Source organism: Panthera onca, chromosome B2 (genome assembly GCF_046562875.1).
Source record: "Panthera onca isolate mPanOnc1 chromosome B2, mPanOnc1 haplotype 2, whole genome shotgun sequence".
NCBI lineage: Eukaryota > Metazoa > Chordata > Mammalia > Carnivora > Felidae > Panthera > Panthera onca.
In genome coordinates this window covers 5,051,494-5,071,334 of record NC_138343.1, presented here as the reverse complement: position 1 = coordinate 5,071,334, position 19,841 = coordinate 5,051,494, and the positions used below count along the sequence as shown (strand labels likewise).

Here is a 19,841-nt window from a genome sequence, read left to right as displayed (position 1 = left end):
TGGAGAAAATAGTGGATTCCATGGCTACGGGGCTGAGATAGGGAAATTGACATGAACATTTCTTGTGCTTGAAAGTAAGCAAGCGTTCAAGTTCAAATAGTAAGAGGCATGCAAACTATGCAGTTTTGGGAAAGAGGAATTGAATCCACACCATGTAGGTAGATAATCCATGGCAGAGCTGGGAGGGCTCTTCCTTACAATAAAATGCTGATATATGTGGAGGGAGGAGTAAATAATGGAAAATTACCAATTTGTAGCTATCCCAGTGAAAGACTGGTTACAGCAAAAATCAGAACTCCTCAGTAGAGCACCTGATGAAAAGCAGGGTACTTCCACGTTGCTCTCCAGATTGCTTCTTGGTTTCAAGGGGGGAAAACAGTAACTTTACAATGCAGAAACAGGCCTTGGTCAATCAAAATTAACATTAACAAAGAGCAACTTGACAGTGCACTTCTGGATTGGGTGCTGGCCACAATAATCCCAAATTTAACTCTGGAAAAAGAAACAGCATTCAAATGCAAAATGAGGAACACCTTATATTTTTTTAAAAAATTAGCTTACTCTTCAAAAATGTCAAGGTTATTAAACAAAGGCTAATGAACTGTTCCAGATTAGAGACTAGAGATGTGACAGCTACATGCAACGGTTTAAAAAAGACTTGAGGATATTAGGACAATTAAAACTGGAATATGGACAGGTGAAGGTGTATCAACACTGCATTTCCTGGATTTGGTTACTTCACTGTGGTTATACAAGAATATCCCTGTACTTGGGACCTAGGCTGAAGCACTAGGAAGTAAGGAATAAAGATGTACCCATGACATATGTACCAAATGCTCAGATCGTTCAGAAAAGACACATAAATATATATATATATATGTATCTAGAAAAAGTGGGAAAAAATGTGGCTAAGACACGGGTAAAGGTTATACAGTTTTGTGTATTACACCTTTTCTAAATTTACTCTAAAATAAAATTAAAAACTGACTTACTGAATACATCCAGTATAATTCAACATAGTACAACAATGAAGAGTCTGGATCCTACAGAGACAGCTGGCCTGGTTTTAAATCTTCCCTGCTCCACACGTGAGCTTGGGCAAGTTACTGAACCTCTGCACCTCTTTCCACTCAGGCTTGTGAGACCAGAGCTTCAAACAGGACCTGGCCATGATAAACATTCAAAGCCATGATTTCAAGTAGATTCTAAATTTTCAATTGATGAGAAAACGTGAAGCATTTTGAAATTAGTACTTCTTGGGGCGCCTGGCTGGGTCAGGTGGTGGAGCATGCGACTCGTGATCCCAGGGATGTTGAGTCCAAGCCCCCGGTCGGTGTGAAGCCTACTTTAAAAAATATTTTTTTTTCCATGAAGCAAGGAACGAGGCCAACCTGATACCTGTTAAAGCTTACAAAATGTCTTTGATTCCTATTCTTGAAATTGCAAACGCAAATGGTTTTTGTCCTGAGTTTACTGTGTGCTATGGACTGTAACATAACCCCCAAGGTCATCAGTAACACCACCCAGCGACTTGGAAAAAAAAAGTTACCACTTCAGTTTTGTGTATTCACCTGAATAGTCAGGGAACTTTCACCTATTTTATTTAGGTTTTCATTTTTTTCAAATTCCAACCAGAAGCTAAATACATTTGGAAACCAGTAAGCACTAAGTTTTACTCCAAAGGAGTAGGATCATTCAGATTTACTCCATAAAAGTATGCAACCCTTAAGCAAAGCTTTTCTTCATTAAAAAGAAAAAACAAAAAACTATACAGTAGTCTTTCCTTATGTTCATTGCACAAAATGAGTTCTGCTTTTAGAGCTTTGACACTCAATGTTTTGTTGTTGTTTTTTTTTTTTTTTTTTTTTTTTTAGCAATTTAAGATGCCAACTTTAGTAACTTTTTTCTATTCCAAGAAACCCTCCTAAGTTTTCTTTTAGGATGGTGTAGAAACCAGTATTTCTGCACAATTCACTGCATTTTCTTTGTAATAAAAACCTCTTCTCTTTAAAACCAAAAAACAAAAACCAAAAAGGAAAGTCCTCTCCCTATCATGATTTCTGCAGCTATGCATGGATTTCTCAGTTTTACAGCTGCGTTAGCTACTTCAGACTCCAGATCTGCTTTAATGTGTAGAACTGTATCCACATTCAGCAGAATACTCTTTTATAACAACAACTTGGGGAAAGAGATCTGGAAATAAAATACATACATTTATTTATGAGTACCAGGAAACAAACATGGCCCAGTAAAACATGAGGCAAGAATGCCTACAATGAGATGCTTTTTTTTTTCTTAAAAGATTTCTTCCCCGTGGTTGTATTTTTTTTTTTTTTTTTTTAAACAACCACTTGTGGTCATTAGAATGAATCTGACAGTGCTCTGGAACGACGGTGATTACGGCAAAGCTATTCCGTTTGTTTCAATGTTATGTATACCTTTTACATTCCCTTCTCACCCTCTAAATACTGATGACAGATGTCAGAGAGGCAAAAACCAGCATAAATGGAAAGACCATCAAAAAAGAGTATCACCTTGTGCTTTCAGATACATTTAAGCATTTCAGTGTACAACTGTCCTTTCACTTCACATTTTTAGCAGAATGCTGATGCAGTGCAGCAAATATGCAAAGCATCTTCTTTCACACAGTCCGTGCAGAAGACACCTAATTTTTTTTAAGTTCTGAGACACAAATAATTAAAAAAAAAAAAAAAAAAAATCCAGGATGAACACGTTTCAAAATGCATAGTGTTCTGTGCATGAGTCCATTTTCTTTAAACTCTGAAAGAATAAAGTGTAAGAAAACAAGGAAACAAAATGCTGCTGCGCTCCCTGATCCTTTCCGCTCTGCTGGTCAGTCCCCTACTCCGGCATGTAAGGACGGAGGTGGTCCTCTATGGTGCCAACCGCCCAGTGCGTAAGCTGTTCCTGTGGCAGGTAGAGGCAGATGCTGCATAACTTGAAGATTGTAGCTTTGTTTTTCGGAGTCTGCAAGGCGAATCATTTTAATCTTAATAAAGAAGACCTTTACATAACCCATCAAGTGTCACATGAAGTCAATCTCCCATAATTCTATCAAGCGCTTACACACAGCAATAAAGCACACAGATCAAGGGAACAGATTACAGTCTGTACCCACAGGGACCACAGTCTAGTTAGGAAGACACAACCTTGCCATATAAAATACAGAAAGGATAAGCATGATTATAAACTAAACAAACATTTAGAGAGTTTATTCAAACAAAAAACTGAAGTCAGAAAAGTCAACTTGGACAACGTGCTAAAGGAAAATAAGGTTAAAGGCCATAGAGACAGATCTTAACAGAAGTTTGAAGTCATGTCTGTATATACAAGGACAACAAAAGTGGCATAGAAGTGAGGGCAAAGATTTGAAATAGAGAAAAGAAAGATTGAAGCATAACCAGGGGTAAAGGACTGGAAGAAAGCAAAAATATTACCAGAAAAATAAAACTCTAAGTATTATTTTTAGAAAGTAGTTACTTGGGGACACCTGGGTGACTCAGTCAGTTCAGTGTCCAACTCTCGATTTCAGTTCAGGACATGATCTCTCCGGTTTGTGAGTTCAAAACCTGCATCGGGCTCTGTGCTGACCATGCAGATCCTGCTTGGGATCCTCTCCCCACCCACCCCCCAACATCTCTGACCCTCCCCAGCTCTCTCTCAAAAAACAAAACATTAAAAAAAAAGGTCACCATTTAACATCTAGCTTATGGCAAGTGTGCTAGGTGTTTTCACAGATCACCACTGCCAGTAAACGGAAGACGGAATCTAAAACCCTTGAACCGCCCACCTTCAAAGTTCTTTTCACTTCAGCACCTTTAAAAAAAGCAGTCTGTACATATAAATAAAGCACATAATGCACATATATTTTTTCACTTTAAAGAAATTTCTTAAAGTTATTTATTTTGAGAGAGAGCATGAGTTAGGAGGGGCAGAGAGAGAGAGGGAGAGAGAGAGAATCCCAAGCAGGCTTCACACTGCCAGCACAGTGCCTGACGTGGGGATCGAACTCAGGAAACCACGAGATCATGACCTGAGCCAAAACCAACAGACACTTAACCAACTGAGCCACCCAGGTGCTATTTTTTCACTTTAAATGCTACAACAACCTTATGAATATCGTTTATTCAATTTAACAAAAAAACACACTCACAGAAGTTACCTGTCCAAGATTTCATAGCCAGTCAGTGGCTGCATGTGGATTAGAACCCAGATTCCAGGCACGTGCCTCTCTACCACATTCCCCTCCAAAATTATCATTTGGTCTAGCTCTTTCCATACATCTTGCATTATGATGCAGGACATACAATCTCTGCTAGATGACTGTGATCAAGTTCTTTAGTTTCCTGATTTCCTCGCCTCTAAAATGGGAGTAAGAAGACCTACGCCTCCCAGGACTGTGGGGAGGATGACGTGAGCTCATGCCTGTACGGCTCCTTGAGGCCGGTAAGTAACGCACCCTGCGTCGGCCACCCTGTTGGGTCCCTCGATCCTCTTGACAGGGCAGGTATGGCAACACATCTCCGGGTCAGGAAGACCAGTAATGACCGGAGTGAAAGATGCACCTAAGAGCGCTGGAGACCAGATGCATCTACAGTCAGGGTTGACACCAGCCATCGCACTGCCCACAATTAAGGTTCCTAGGACTTGGGACTTTCAATGCAAAAATCAGGGCATTCCAGACAGACAGACAGACTGCTGGTCACCCTACCTACAACATGAACTTAGCTGACAAGCTTACAACTTTCTTTTCATTAAAAGGATTCAAGCTATTTGCTTCATAAAGCATAAACATCTGACTTGGATATAAAACAGAAGATGATTTCCTACTTATTTAGCAACGTTACTCCTTCAAGCCACTAGCCGTTTCCATATAGTATTATTGACCTGTACATTTGCGTGATAATTGGGGTGTCTGGGTGGCTCAGTCAGTTGAGTGTCTGACTTTTGATTTCCACTCAGGCCATGATCCCAGGGTTGTGACACTGAGCCCTGCGTAGGATTCTGGGCTGAGTGTGAAACCTGCTTAAGATTCTCTCTCCCTCCCTCTGGCCCTCTCCCCAGCTTACACTCTCTCAATCTCTATTGTGGATTCCATAATAGAAGTCAACAGCCTGCTATCCAGTATTATCTAAGTAAGTTACTCAAATGAAAGTACACTACAAGTAATTAAAAAGGAAAACTAAGGCAACTTCAAAATATCCACCATAGGAGAGCTAAGGTAAAGATGAAACAGAAAAGAAAACCCCAAAACCCACCCAAGTCGTATGTTTTTTGTTAGTTTTATGAAATGCCTCCACTGAAATTAAATTTCTTCCCACAGTTCTTACTTGTATCTATAATACCATATGTGTTTTAAAATGTTCTTACAAGATACAAAGTCAACATATAATCTTCCTAAGGAGTCTTCAGTTCCTTGAAGGTAGCAGTATGATTCACCTTCATGTTTTTACTGTCATACTCTCTAGTAAAAATAAACGATGTTCTACAATGCATAACTAGTATCATAAATACTTTCCAAATCACCTTCCCGGTGAGGCCTTCTCTGGTGACACCATTTAAGAATTCCGACCCAATGGCTTATGTACCCCGCACCATCTTCTCTTAGCACTCATCACAAGTGAGTTGCATACTGTACTTCTCTGCTGCTGGGCCTCCCCTACCATGCAGTGGGAGTCCCTGATGACAGAATTTCTGTCTAATGGGTTCGCTGTTGCACAGCACCTGGCACATAGTAGTAGGCATTCATTTGTTGAATGAATGGTAATTAAAGCGATGCTATTTTTAAAGGTTAATAACAAAACATGTTATAAATTCTAAGTGATGATACTCAGGTTTAGGTTGATGAGATAAACAACGTTCTACAGAATAAAAAAGAATCTGGAATACCTGCATCACTTAAATTGAAAGTGCTTATTTAAAACACATTTGGATCTTTTAAATACAGATGTATTTTATCCCTTCAGATTTTTAAAAAAATAATCTTTTTAATTAAGTTTATTTATTTTTGAGACAGAGTGTGAGCAGGGGAAGGGCAGAGAGAGAGGGAGACACAGAACCCCAAGCAGGCTCCATGCTCAGAGCTGTCAGTACAGAGCCCGATGTGGGGCTCCAACTCGCAAACTGTGAGATCATGACCTGAGCCGAAGTCGGACGTTAAACCGACTGAGCCACCTAGAAGCCTCCAGATTTTTATTTATAAGATCTAAGGCTAGAGCGTCTCAAAACATAATCTGTGTTACTAACCACCTGAAGATTTTGTTCAAAACATAGATTCTGATCGAGTAGGATTGGGGTAGGGCCTGACAGTCCACATATTTAAGAATCTGCTATGATCTGTTGACCGTACTTTACTTAGAAAAGCTCTACCGCAGGGTTTCTTAAAACACTGTTTTGGGGTGCCCGGGTGGCTCAGTCGGTTGAGCTTCCGACTTCAGCTCAGGTCATGGTCTCGCAGTTTGTGAGTTCAAGCCCCACGTTGGGCTCTGTGCTAACAAAACAGCTCAGAGCCTGGAGCTTGCTTCGGACTCTGTCTCTCTCTCTCTCTGTCTCCCCATCCCCCACTCATGCTCTGTCTCTCTCTATCCCTTGAAAATAAATAAATGTTAAAATTTAAAAACAGGGGCGCCTGGGTGGCTCAGTCGGTTGAGCAGCCGACCGGCTCAGGTCACGATCTCGCGGTGCGTGAGTTCGAGCCCCGCGTCGGGCTCTGTGCTGACAGCTCAGAGCCTGGAGCCTGTTTCGGATTCTGTGTCTCCCTCTCTCTGACCCTTCCCCGTTCATGCTCTGTCTCAAAAATAAATAAACGTTAAAAAAAAAAAAAATTAAAAAAAAAAATTTAAAAACAAAAAAACCACGCTGTTTTAAGTTCACTGGAGTTTACTAGAATCATGACTTTTAAAAGCTCTCAGGCAGTTCTAATATGCAGCAAAGCTTGGGAACCACTATTCTAGGGTGAGGCCCAGGGTATCTTTTGATTTTTAAATAACTTCAAAAATAATGCAGTTTTTAAGTGGCAAAACAGAATTAACGCATACGGAAAAATAATTTGCTGGGTGCCTGGGTGGCTCAGTTGGATCTCCCCGTTTGTGAGTTCGAGCCCCACATCATGCTCTCTGCTATCAGTGCAGAGACTTCTTTGGATCCTCTGTCCCCCCTCCTTCTGTCCCTACCCCGCTTGCACTCATTCTCAAAAATAAACATTTTTTTTTTTAAATTTTTTTTTTTTTCAACGTTTTTTATTTATTTTTGGGACAGAGAGAGACAGAGCATGAACAGGGGAGGGGCAGAGAGAGAGGGAGACACAGAATCGGAAACAGGCTCCAGGCTCCGAGCCATCAGCCCAGAGCCTGACGCGGGGCTCGAACTCACGGACCGCGAGATCGTGACCTGGCTGAAGTCGGACGCTTAACCGACTGCGCCACCCAGGCGCCCCAAAAATAAACATTTTTAAAAAATCTTTTGCTAACAAGTTTTTTTTTTTTTTTTTTTTTTAGTTTATTTATTTTGAGAGAGAGAGCATGATTGGGGAAAGGGCAGAGAGAGAGAGGGAGACAGAGAATCCCAAGCAGGCTCCACATGGCTCAAACTCACAAAACCGTGAGATCATGACCTGAGCCAAAACCAAGAGTTGGACACTTAACCAAATGAGCCACCCAGGCACCCCTAACGAATAAGCTTTTTAAATGAGGAGTTAAGTGGAAGGAAGGAAGGAAGGCAGGCAGGCAGGCAGGCAGGCAGGCAGTCAGGGAAAAAAAAATTAAAATTAAAAAATGCTTACCTGCAAGTGCTGTCTGTCAATGAAGAGAAACACTGACTGGTTAGGATTGTTGACAACAATTCCAGTCTTGTCCTTGCGGCTCAGTACATGCAGAAACTGTTTTTCATAGTCACCGTGATGAAACTCAAATTTGGCCTAATTAAGAAACACATTTACATGTAAGTACAAAGACGTTACCCTACTTGAAACATCTACCGCATCCATAGGCATCGAGTTGTGCCATCCAATGCGGTAGCCAACTGTGCCTACTCAAGTTTAACATATTAAATGCATTTTAAAATTCAGTCCTTCGCTAACACTAGCCACATCTCAAATACTCAATAATCACATGTGGCCAGTGGCCACCATTCTGAACAGTCTGTTGAAATATACAGCATTGCCTTTATCACAGAAAGTTCTAGTGAATAGCACTCCATTACAGAATTTGACCTTCAAGAAAAACACTGCATCAGGGTGACTAGATCCTCATTCTCAATGATTTTAGGCCAAATTCTATAAAACTAGATTTTCAAACCTACGTGGCTCAAGACTTCCAACATATTTGGTGTCCCCCAACGTAATGCTTAAATAAGCCAAATGACACCTCCCTCCTTTTTATTATAAAGAACACAGTACAGATAGCTTTTACGAAGAGATGTATTCCAATCTCAGCAGTACATGTCACTACTTACGTGACCTTGTACATATCCCCTAACTTTTCTAAACTTCAGTTTCATCTCAGGTTCTAACCCATCAGGACAGTTAAGGGGATTAAATGATACATAAAGCCCACACCTGAAAGGTATCCAGTCCTAACATAGATGGATTTGAGGATGTTATGAACCCCTCAAAATTTAAAAATGCTTTTCATGTGGGGTTTTTCAGATTAAAAAAAACTTTAAGTTAGGAAGAAGTATTCTCAAATCAGAACATCCTTTTACTCTTTTAACATGAGGAAAATCAAGTCCATCCTCCCACAAAACGTCCGTGGAGACACTAAGTGCTGGGTGAAACAACCAGGCTAACGGAGAATTCAAAAAGCAGAGGAATCTTAAAGATCTCTTTATTTATATAATGTTCAATTATTTTAAGAAAGACTGTTAGTCCATTTGACTCAACTTTTATCTTCTTATGTCAAGACAGCAAGAAACACTGACAAGGAAAAACCAGTTCCTGCGATCTAGAATTTGACTGCCTAGCTTCTCTTATAAGCCATGACACAAAATGATATGCTACCCCCACACTGGTACATAGAAAAAGGATATTCGACTGTATCTCTGCACAAATTCAAATATTTATGAATATGAAAATAAGGCTACTAAGGCTCTGACACGGCTCAAAAGGACATGCACATGCAAATATAAAACCTAACTTGCTTCAAATCTTTCCTAGAATAAGCTGAGGTTATCTGTAAAACCCTAAACTGAGTTCCTATCTTCAGAGTGCTACGTGAAGAAGGGAGAAATAATTAACACAGCAGGTTCTGTAGGCAGTATTAGCAAATGATTGTGGATTGGGCCTTGAAAGAGGACAGTAATTTTCCCCGGGAAAGCGCTAAGAAAAGGTAATTTGGAAAATGCCATTCCAGGAAACAGGGCCAACATTAAGCACAAATGTGTCAAAATTAAAATACTATTCAAGCAAGTGGGGCACCCGGCTGGCTCAGTCAGTTGTGCATCCAACTTGGGCTCAGGTCATGATCTCACGGATCGTGACTTTGAGCTCCGCATCGGGCTCTGTGCTGACAGCTCAGAGCCTGGAGCCTGCTTTGGATTCTGTGTCTCCCTCTCTCTTTCTGCCCTCCCTGCTTGCACTCTGCCTCTCTCTCTCAAAAATAAACAATTATTAAAAAACTTAAAAAACAAAAAAACAAAAAAACTGTTCAAGTAAGAAAGCTTCAAGTATTCCAGTATGGCAAATACCAGGGAGAGACTAGAAGAGGCCAGTAGAACATCACACTGAAAAGAGATTTCAGTGAGACTGAAAAGGGCTTCTATGTTTCTGTGGCATTTCAATTCTATCCTATTGAATACATAAAGGTTTGGGAAGGAGGGAATAGTCCCCACCAAAAAGAAAACCCTAATAAGCAGCATGAAAGCAATGCTGAGAAGTAACAAAATATTTGAACAGTGTGATGAAGAACTAACGCAGCAAAAGCATTTAGGGACAAAGAGGAAAGAAGAGAGATTTTAACGTGTACCTCCTAGTACTTTGAATATAGTAGGAACTTGTTAATGAAAAACAACCTTTACTCTGGTTCCTACTAAATCTCATTACTATTCAAACTTTAAAGTGCTTCAAGGGGCGCCTGGGTGGCTCAGTCAGTTGGGTGTCTAACTTCGGCTCAGGTCATGATCTCGCAGTCCTCGAGTTTGAGCCCTGCATCTGGCTCTGCTGACAGCTCAGAGCCTGGAGCCTGGAGCCTGCTTCAGAATCTGTAACTCCCTTGCTCTCTGTCCCTCCCCCCACTGACGCCTGGTCTCTCTCTCAAAAAAAAAAAAAAAAAAAAGTTAAAGTGCTTCAAGAGTCAAAGAATCAAAAAAACAAAAAAAGTTTTCAAATTAAAGTTTATCTTTCCTTCTTTCATTTACCTCAAGAACTAAATTATTTATATTTATGACCTCTCATTCAGGATACTAATTTACTTTAAATTAGAGGGGAAGTAAGTTCATCTTTACACTATTAACTTGTTTCCCGCAGCTGAACTCTAAACTTACCTCTGTCCTATATAGTGCTTATACTCAGTCCACCTCTACCCTATATAGTGCTTACACTCAGTCCATAATATTAGGTTTTTATAATACAGGGCACTTCCCACAGTACAGAGTAGCAAATTCTGAGCATAAGCTTTACAGGATTTGATTTGTCTTGACTGCCACTTAACTGCATGACCTTGGGCTGTTTAGCTAATCTCCAACTGCCTCAGCGTCTTCCTTGGCAAAAGGAGGCTGCTGTCTGCATCGTTATTGTAAGGATGAAGATTAAATGTATATATTCAGGAGACAGCCTAGCACAACTCTCAAACACCATTATTTGAAAAAGTAGTGCTTGACTTGAGACAAGACTATTTTAACACAACTATCCCAAATAAGGTCTCAGAGGAAAAGAGAAGAGAATTGGAAATTTTTAAAAATACAGGGAGAAGTGAACCAGAGTTTCCCAGTGAAAAATTCTGAATGAAAAAAAAAAAATCCTTCCAGTGCTTCTGGACAGCAGTTACAGCTGATGCGTAAGACATGCTCTGATAACTACAAACACGCCCCATCATTCCTGGTCTTCCTGCTTGTCACATTAAACTTCTATTCTCCAGCACATCCACGTGAGTTAGTATCATCCATTAAAGGAAAACAAGAATACGCAATACTTTTACCCCCATTTAGGGCTGTATGTTAACTTTAGAACTTATTTCTGTCAAATGAATCTTAGAAAAAGAACGATAATTTGAGCTGTTGTGCAGAACATTACCATGGGGACAGGGGGAGTATACCAATTTGTTCATACACAAAAGCACCATAAAGATATTCATAGTAATGGATAATGCAAAATTTTTTCAATCATAATTTTTGCTATTTTTATTATAGATATAAGTATGATTGATGTATTTATGACATTTACATATATGTAGAATAAAACTTGGCCATACCTGACCTAGAAGTAACCATATTGGTATTTCAGGGGAGATTACTTTACTTTCTCCTATGCATATAAAGCTACCATACATAAAATTAGGATCACTGCCTCAAGGGCAAATGCTCTTCAACACTAGAAACTAGTACATCAAATGACAAGCCAAAAGTTAGCAGGGATGTCCAGGAAGATTACTTCACCACCACCACCAGATTTACTCCTCTCTTGTATAGTTTTATACACAAATCTACTTTTAAGGAAAGGATTTCTTCTATCAGACTCCTTTGAGAACCAGATGGTTAGGTATACTATTTTGGGAGTACAATTTCAGAGGAGAGATCACCTGAGTTCATTCATGGGCCCCTCTGTAAATCTATCCTCAAAGATTTTCTCTAGCCGTTATTTCAAACACACACTGGAGTAGTTAGGACCACCTCTCATTCTCAAGAAATTCTGTCACCCAAATGCTTTCTCCTCTTGCATCACAATATCCAAACAGACGAGAGCAACTCATGAGTTAAAACTGATTAGAACGCATATTCTCAAAAAATTTAAGTTAGGCCCTATTTACTCACTTACGTGCACACCACACTTAGAATAAAATACCTGAACAGGCCTAAAAGGCTCATCAGATTCCTTCCACCTAGAAAACAGGAGACAGACAATTTTTTCAATATCATTCCGAGGCCAAAGAATGAAATCCATCTCCTGAGTACAGCCAATTACATCCTATAAAATGACCAAAAAAAAAAAATTACTTTCAAAGAAACAAAGTTGTAACAAGCAATGAATGTCACCAATTACAGGTTTGATTACAGAAACATTTCACAAGTACAGAAGGTGCGTGAAGTATCATTTTATGTATTAAGAGGTAAGAGGAATAGAACAGTACCCAATCTGACTAGCCCATGGCCTACTTCTAATCTTTATCTTGTAGAGTCCACATACTCAGTCCAATGTCGCTCACATCAAGACCTAGATTAATCAGCACATGGTGAAAACTCCAACTCAGGCTGATTTTTCTGGGTAAGTCCCAGTATTTTTTATTCCCATTCTTCAAAAGCAGAACCTAGTTAATATATAAGCAAAGCTGTCTTGGTATTTTTATTATATACTTACACAAAACTATTTACTCCATTCTTGTTCCTTATTATCATAGTCCAGCGTATTAATTTTCAAAGGCCAGTAAACCTTTCAGACCAGTACATGGTTGTTTCTAACCTTCCCCCACGCCACTAATTGTGGGGATCTCCTGTTCAAATAACTTCCAAAGAGTTGCAGAAATTTAGAAGATTGACAGCAGTAATTCCTTCTACTTTAACTTATAAGGAGCACGTCAGTTCTCTCCCCAAAGAAGAAAATCCAATAAACAGTAACATAAAACATTATTCACGGCAATAATACACACCGCTATCAGCATAACACCACACGCAAAAAGCCATCCATGTTTTATTTGAAGTCAACTTCATTCTTAGGGGGAAAAAAATGCAAGTTTAACTTGTAAAAACTTACCAAATCAGGACAAACAGAACTTACCCTTCTCATAGACTGGTATCGAGGAGCATGGAGCTGTACCACATCCTTCTGTAAAAGCTCTATGGAACTTTCCAAGGAATAGCTAGAATCTCGCACACCTTTCAGGATATTTTCTTCGTAATTATTTGTCATAACTGGTATAACCTCAGACACTTCAAAAAGTGCTGATTTTTTCTTCTAAAAGGAAAAAAAAAAGTGTATTAACCCACCAATAGTAGCACATTGTCTTTTAACACCCAGTTCATATTACAATGTCATGTATCCTTATTCTAGTATTAACTGAAGTGATTTTTTATAATGAAATGCCAGATTTTCAAATAGGTGGATCCTTCTGTTCTTCCTCCAACCCCCATCACTCCCGTTACCCCTACCACACACAAACAGGCTATAATAAGAATGTTTTACTGCACGCTCTTACAGTATCCAGAACAGGTAACTTATTTTAAACAGTAATATTTCTTAAAAATGGTGAGAGATAGAACACTAGACGCACCTAATGCTAAAAAAAAAAAAAAAAGTGATTTACTCTTGATGTACTTTCATTTAACTGATTCTACACAGTTAAATTAAAATCTCAACAGTTTAAAAACAAAGCTGTACAAACTACTGTTTTTTAACTCCTTAAAAGAGTCAAGTATCATTACCACTTTTACGTATTACATAAAAGTGTCAATATACGAAACAAGAAAAAAAATTAAAAGACGACCAAACTGAGTTTCAAATTTACTTGTAACCAAGCACTCATCAATTTAGGTTATAAAATTCATGAACTACTCAGGACAATTGCCTGGGTACTGTCCATTCAGAGTAAAAATGGGTTTTCATGGTGTTAAAGAACTAGATGGTACAACTCAGGGCATCTTCTATATTAAATGAACTAACCTCACCAAGTATATCTTGGATTTAGTTCTACTGAACTTATAATACCTTCAATTAAAATCTGATCTTCTCAATTCTGCAGTCAACATATTAACAAAAAGACAAAATGGAAAAGTCAATCCCTAGCACTACCCAATCTTGTGATAATCACTTCAAAACAACCACTCTGAAATCACTTTGCAATGCTATATACTCCAGCAGCCAAGAGCATCTTTAAATACAGGCATACCTTAGAGATATCGTGGGTTCAGTTCCTGACCACAGCTATAAAGCTAATATCACAACAAAGCATGTCAAATTAATTTTTTGGTTTCCCAGGGCGTATAAAAATTATGTTTACACTACACTGTAGTCTATTAAGTGTGCAAGAAACATTATGTCTTAAAAAAAATAACGTACATACCTCAACTGAAAAATATTGCTAAAAAATGTTAACGATCCTCCGAGCCTTCGGCAAGTAGTAATAACTGATTGTAGATCACCATAACAAATACATTGATTAAAAGAAAGCCTAAAGTATTTCTAGAATTACCCAAATGTGACACAGAGGCATGAAGTGCACAGATGCTGTTGGAAAATGGCGCGGACAGACTTACTCAATCCAGGGTTGCCGCAAACCATCAATTTATAAAAACCAAAATACCCACGAAGCACAGTAAAGTGAAGAGCAATAAAACCACGGTATGCCTGTACAAATACTCTTCAAGAGTTAAGAGTGGGGTAAATACCCAGGAAACTTCCAAATATTAAATAGATGCCACACTAAGAATCTATTTCTGGTCTGAAATTAGCTCACAACTTCGGTGCGACAATTAAAGCAGTAGTTCCTTATACTCATAACCTAATCTCATGTCAAACAGATCACTGAAGAAACTGGCCATTTTAAGTTGCAAAAAAATAAATACTGCTTTTATAATGTTCTCTTTGACTACTCACAACTCAGTTGTTTGCTATTTAACCGTGGAGTTAATTCTGATTCCATTCACCACCCCCCCTTGAAATTTCAATGTCTTTAGGTCCTTTTGAATTTTAATAAATTGCATTTCTAAACACAAATTAACCATTACAGTATTTAGTTGTTCCTAAAAATTAAAGTGTATTGTAATCCATTAAATGTACGAAGAGAAAAGGTATCTTTAGCAAGAAGTTGAACAGACTAGTTTCAGCACATAAACATCTTGATTCTAATTTACCACTTTCAAACGTCCTGCTTTATAGACAATCCTTCAATTAATAATGTTCTCCACGTAACTCTACATAAATGTAATTTATTGTAAAACAGAAATGCGAGTTTTACAACGTTGCTCCCCCCAGGTTAACTAAAAATAGACCCTACTAAGCTTTAGAGTATTTCCAAACCAACAAGTCCTCCAGCCTTCCACGGGGAGTTACCCGGCCCAGCACCAGCTCGCGCAGAGAATTCCCCATAAGGGTCGAAGTGAAAGCACACACGTAGACTTCTGTCAACCCACTCTTTAACCTAACACGCAGGTATTTAAGGGTAACAAATAACTTAATATACACTTACAAAAATCACTTGTGCTAATTCACATTAAGAATTTTAAATTACCTTCTCCTTGAATACAAAGGCAATATACATCTTGAAGTCAAACTGGTCAGCTAGAGATTCTTTTTTCTTTCTAAGCTGAGCACGTAGTCTGTTCAGAGCTTGTTTCTTCCGGGAGTTTGGGTCCCCCATTTTGAAATACAGGTGGTACTAAAGCCTTTGGAAATTGTCACTAAACTATGGGCACTTTTTCTTAAGACTCAAGTACAACAGAAACAAGTCATTTTTTTTCCTGCTAATATGATTGAATAGCTAAAATCACGACTGTAACCCAAAAACTGCACCTTCTGGCAATATTAGCAGACTGTCATATTACAGGGTCAAGAAACAAAAGCTGCTGTCCAGTCATGTTTGGACAATAACGTTTGGGGTTATGGGGAAAGAGGAAGGGGAGGAAGGAAAGACAGAGAGGAGAAAATACTTGGAACTAACTTTTTGGAAAACGCATTTGGCTTAAATGCCAAAATAAAGGCTTTGGGGGGAAATGAAAAGCCTATTATCAGGATTTAGGTGTGCAATAAAACACAGCTGACACCAGTCCAATCCTTCAAATCCATCCGGATTTTTCCCCCTCTTTAGAGAAGGGATTATGATAAGGAACTGGGGGGGGGGGGGGGAGTGTAATGATCCCTGCTTTCCAAATACCAAAACAAAAAAAAATTATAAAGGGGGGGAAAGAAAAACCCAACCCCCCCCCCCAAACACCAAAACAGGGTAGGTGAAGGAAACCGAAATATCCAATTGGGTTTTACCCAGCCAGACCCATGGCTGCAGTACCTAATCAATTCTTAAGTTATTCCAGATCTCACTATTGCTATGTATTGCCAGTGCTTGTTATTGATTACACTTGGTGGTGAGCAAAGAGAAAAGTGCAAAATCGGAAGAGAAGGAAGGGGAGAGGTACAGGGTTTCCCTGCAATCAACTACAGTGTATACCGGGGGCGGACAGGTGGTGCCCAAAGGAGCCGTGAGAAGAAACAGCGGAGTCATTACCAACTTCCCCATCACCCACATTTTCACCCTCAGGCGACTGCTAATGCTGCTGCCATGGAAAATCATGATGGCAGAGAGAAAGGGGGTATATAACACGATATAACAGTTATTCCGGCTCTGTGGCTGGGCCTGATTAATGCCCGGGATCCCAACACCCCCAGCCCTGCAATGAGTCCTACATTCCCCAAGGGAGCCTTCCCTAGGAATCTGGCCCCGTTCAAGATCGTGGGGAGCGCGACTTATCTTCTTGCGAGCATTGCTGAGGCAAAGGCGGTGGGCTCTTCTCCCAGACAGATCCCAGGCAGCGCCCAGGGACCACCTGCCTTCCACCCCCCAGGTCCCACCCCCACCCTTTGCCTTCAGCGGCAGCGACTCACTCGCACCACGGGAGACACAGGATCACTCGGGTTTTCACTCATTTCATCGTGGAAACAATTCCCGCCCGGGTAGAGGAGGCGGGAGAGGGAAAATGGGATGGATCAGTGGGAAAAAAAGAAAATAGTTGTGTTAATACGAATTACTTTTTAAAGTACGCCCAGCCCACCCCCCCCCCCGGAAAAAAAAAAAAAAGGCCCTGAAGTTCCCGGATTAAGCTCGCTCGCTCTCTCTCACGTTGAACAGACCATGTTTCCCGAGTTTGGCTAGTTTAGGGTGGGGTCATTAGTTGGTTTCCCGAGGGGGCAGAGGGGTGGAACCGAGGCAGCTGGGACGGGGGCGGGTGACGGGGAAATGCCCTCCCTGTCCCCGCGCAGACCGGGACTCACTGACCGACGCTCGGGCGGGGTTCGGGCCCTCTAGCCGCAGCCTGCGGGCGGAGCGGTGGCGGCGGCAGAAGAGGAGGCGGCGGCGGGGGCGCTGCTCGCAGCACGGGCAGGAGCCATGTCAAGAGAAAACCACCAGCCAACTGAGCCCCTCCATCCCCGCTGCAGTGCGCACTGTGACCGGGCCGCCCGCGCTGCTGCCGCCGCTCAGCCCCCACCTGGGACCCATAGTCTGGCTCGGCGCCCCGGGCGGCGGCGGACGGAAGGACGCGGAGGCGGCGGCGGCGGCGAGAGAGAGAGAGAGAGAGGAGAGAGAGAGAGAGAGACCGAGAGAAAGGAGAAGTAACGAGGAGAAAGAGGGGTGGGATTGGTACTGGCGGCGGAGGGGGAGGGGAGGAAGGGGAGGGGAGCCCTGCGCTACGGGGTCTGTCAGCGAAGCAAACCCCCCAAAATAAAGTTATTTCAGTTCAAGCATCTGCTCTCGAGTCTTTCTTCCCCCACGGTCGGGTTCCGGCTCTCAGGAAGGAAGGTCGAGGAGACCCGGAGGGGGCAAAGCCGAAGCGGAGGGTGAGAGTCCGCGGTGGCACAGCCTCGTTTCCCCCCCAACCGCAGGCTGCGGAAACGGCGGCGGCCTCGGGCGCCTCCCGGGTCCGGGGCAGAATCGCGTTTGAGGAGGGGAGCGAGAACAAACAACTTAAAATGGCAGCGACGGCCGCTGCGTCACACGCCCCTCGCCGGCGCCGCCCAGAGCTCTCTGCGGCTGCGCACCGCGCGGGCCGCCACCATCTGCACAGAGCGAGGGGGGAGGGAAGGCCGGAGGCGGAGAGTGTCCCGTGGTTATCAAGCAGAGAGGAAAGAAGGGCAGCAGGAGAGAGTATGAAGAAGCTTTCCAAAGGATGAGTCTTTGAAATTAAACTTCTTAGTTGACATTCCCGCCTCTAAGGAGAGTTTGAGAATAGAGACTCCCCTCCCGAGCAGCATGGAGTTTCCACGGGGCGTGGCAAGTTGCAACCCATACTCCCGCCGCCCCCTCGGTCTGGCTGTCCCAGCTCCTGAGTTGGCTCCTCGCCCCACCCGCTCACGGTCGTCATAAAGCCACGCCCTTCCCTCGCCCGCACAAAGCACCCGGATGGAGTCCCTCTTCCGGGGTCTCGGTCGGCCCCCGCGATAGGTCTGGCGGCAAGTCCGAGCTGAGCCAGCGGGCTGAGAGTTGGCGGAGGCGGGGGCGGAATGAGGGAGGGAAAGGGAAGTGTGATGGGAGGTCGGGGACGATCCCCGTTTCACCTCACTGTGCTTCACTTCTCACTACAGGGTCTGCGCGCAGGGTCTTGCAGCGAGAAGCTGACAACTCCTTTCCAGCTCCTGGAATGTCAGCCGCGCGCTGCGGAGAGAGTCTTCCACGGGTCCCACGTGGCTCCGTCCCCACCTCGCCACGTGCGCGGGCAGGGAGGGCGGTCCTCAGGCTCTGAGGAAGGTCACCGTTGGACGCCTTTGGAACGTGGCTGCTGTGACTTGGGAGAACGACAGTTGCACCTGCGGATCGTCCCGCGTTTCAGAATACAGTTTCTACTGGGATCCCCCAGGACCTGAGAGACCTAGTGCCCTATGTAGTTCACGGTCTTAGGAAAATAGGAAGAGGGTACTGTGGGACGTTTGCGGATGAATCAAGGGCGTTGAGGCCCATTTTTCAGAGCTCTGATGTGCTGATAACGCAGTTATAAGTCGGTAATCAGCAAAAGTCAATGCTCGACAGAAGTAAAGCTACACTCCTTTATGAACTCTACTCAGTATGATGAAATTTAGAAGTCCCTCGGATTACTGCCCTTCACTTGGGAAAATCAAAATAGAGTACCTGCAATACCCTTTTTTTTCACCCATGACCCAAAAGAATTATTTGTGAGCTACCATTCCATATAAATTCTTGTCCAGAACTGAAAGATGAAATTCCTGCTACTACTTCCCTGATTGATTTTCACAATCACATACTGATAATTGTAAATCATCACTATTGAAGATTTAGGGTAGTTTATGACATTTAGTTACCAAAAAAAGATATTAAAAAAATTAACACTGGTTCATGTCTTTTTTTTCCCTACGAAGAACATTTTTTGTTAAAGCATATTGTAAGTTAAGCTTTTTAAAATAATTTTTTTTTATTTATTTTGAGAGACAGAGCGAGCAGAGACAGAATCCCAAGCAGGCTCCATGCTGTCAGTGTGGAGCCCAACTTGCCGCTCAAACTCACAAACTGGGAGATCAGGACCTGAGTTGAAATCGAGAGTCAGAGGCTTAACCAACTGAGCCACCCAGCCGCCCCAGCAGATTATAAATCCTTATCAGTACAAATACATACAGCTTACATTTGATTATGAAGCCAACATTCAAAAGTAAAAATGAGATGGGATCTCATGTTGTTACCAAAGGTCAAGTGGCTGCAACTGGCAACAGGATGCTCTGCTCTCAAGTGAGCGGACAGACTCCCACACAGCTAATAAAACCAGATTCTCCACCCCCACAAATCTAAGAGACAAAACAAAACCCACCAAGACCCGCATGACAAACCAACACGGTAACCTGTGCTCCCATGGATGGATATGATGAGGTCACTGTCACCCTAGTGTTCAAACATAGAGGATTGAAACAAAGAAACTGCAGCAGTCCATCGGGGCCAATACATATTCTCTACAAAGTGTATTTA

The 19,841-nt window shown here is 41.9% G+C and overlaps 1 protein-coding gene and 1 long non-coding RNA gene across 3 annotated transcripts; one reads left to right on the top strand and one right to left on the bottom strand.

Moving 5' to 3' along the window:
- Nucleotides 1–1,557: 1,557 nt before the first annotated feature.
- On the bottom strand, nucleotides 1,558–17,840 carry CB2H6orf62 (chromosome B2 C6orf62 homolog). Of its 2 annotated transcripts, none has more exons than XM_060614660.2 (5): nucleotides 16,760–17,840; nucleotides 12,944–13,120; nucleotides 12,014–12,136; nucleotides 7,802–7,936; nucleotides 1,558–2,988 (listed from the first exon to the last, which is right to left on the bottom strand). In XM_060614660.2, the coding sequence occupies exons 1-5, from the start codon at nucleotides 16,799–16,801 to the stop codon at nucleotides 2,863–2,865; spliced, it is 603 nt and encodes a 200-aa protein (XP_060470643.1). In that variant the 5' UTR covers nucleotides 16,802–17,840; the 3' UTR covers nucleotides 1,558–2,862. The 2 variants fall into 2 exon arrangements, with proteins under 2 accessions (XP_060470643.1, XP_060470642.1); XM_060614659.2 differs by lacking the exon at nucleotides 16,760–17,840 and adding an exon at nucleotides 15,393–16,753.
- A 123-nt stretch (nucleotides 17,841–17,963) lies between these two features.
- Nucleotides 17,964–19,216, top strand: LOC132666646 (uncharacterized). Its single transcript, XR_009604756.2, has 2 exons — nucleotides 17,964–18,314; nucleotides 18,455–19,216. It is a non-coding gene; the product is annotated as an uncharacterized LOC132666646 (long non-coding RNA).
- Nucleotides 19,217–19,841: the final 625 nt, after the last annotated feature.

Coding starts and splice junctions, on each gene's coding strand:
- CB2H6orf62 (XM_060614659.2), bottom strand. CDS start 15,521: ATGGGGGACCCAAACTCCCGGAAGAAACAAGCTCTGAACAGACTACGT. Junction 13,121..15,392: donor CCTTTGTATTCAAGGAGAAG/GTAATTTAAAAT, acceptor TTTTCCTTTTAG/AAGAAAAAATCAGCACTTTT. Junction 7,937..12,013: donor AGCCTTTTAGGCCTGTTCAG/GTATTTTATTCT, acceptor TTTCTTAATTAG/GCCAAATTTGAGTTTCATCA.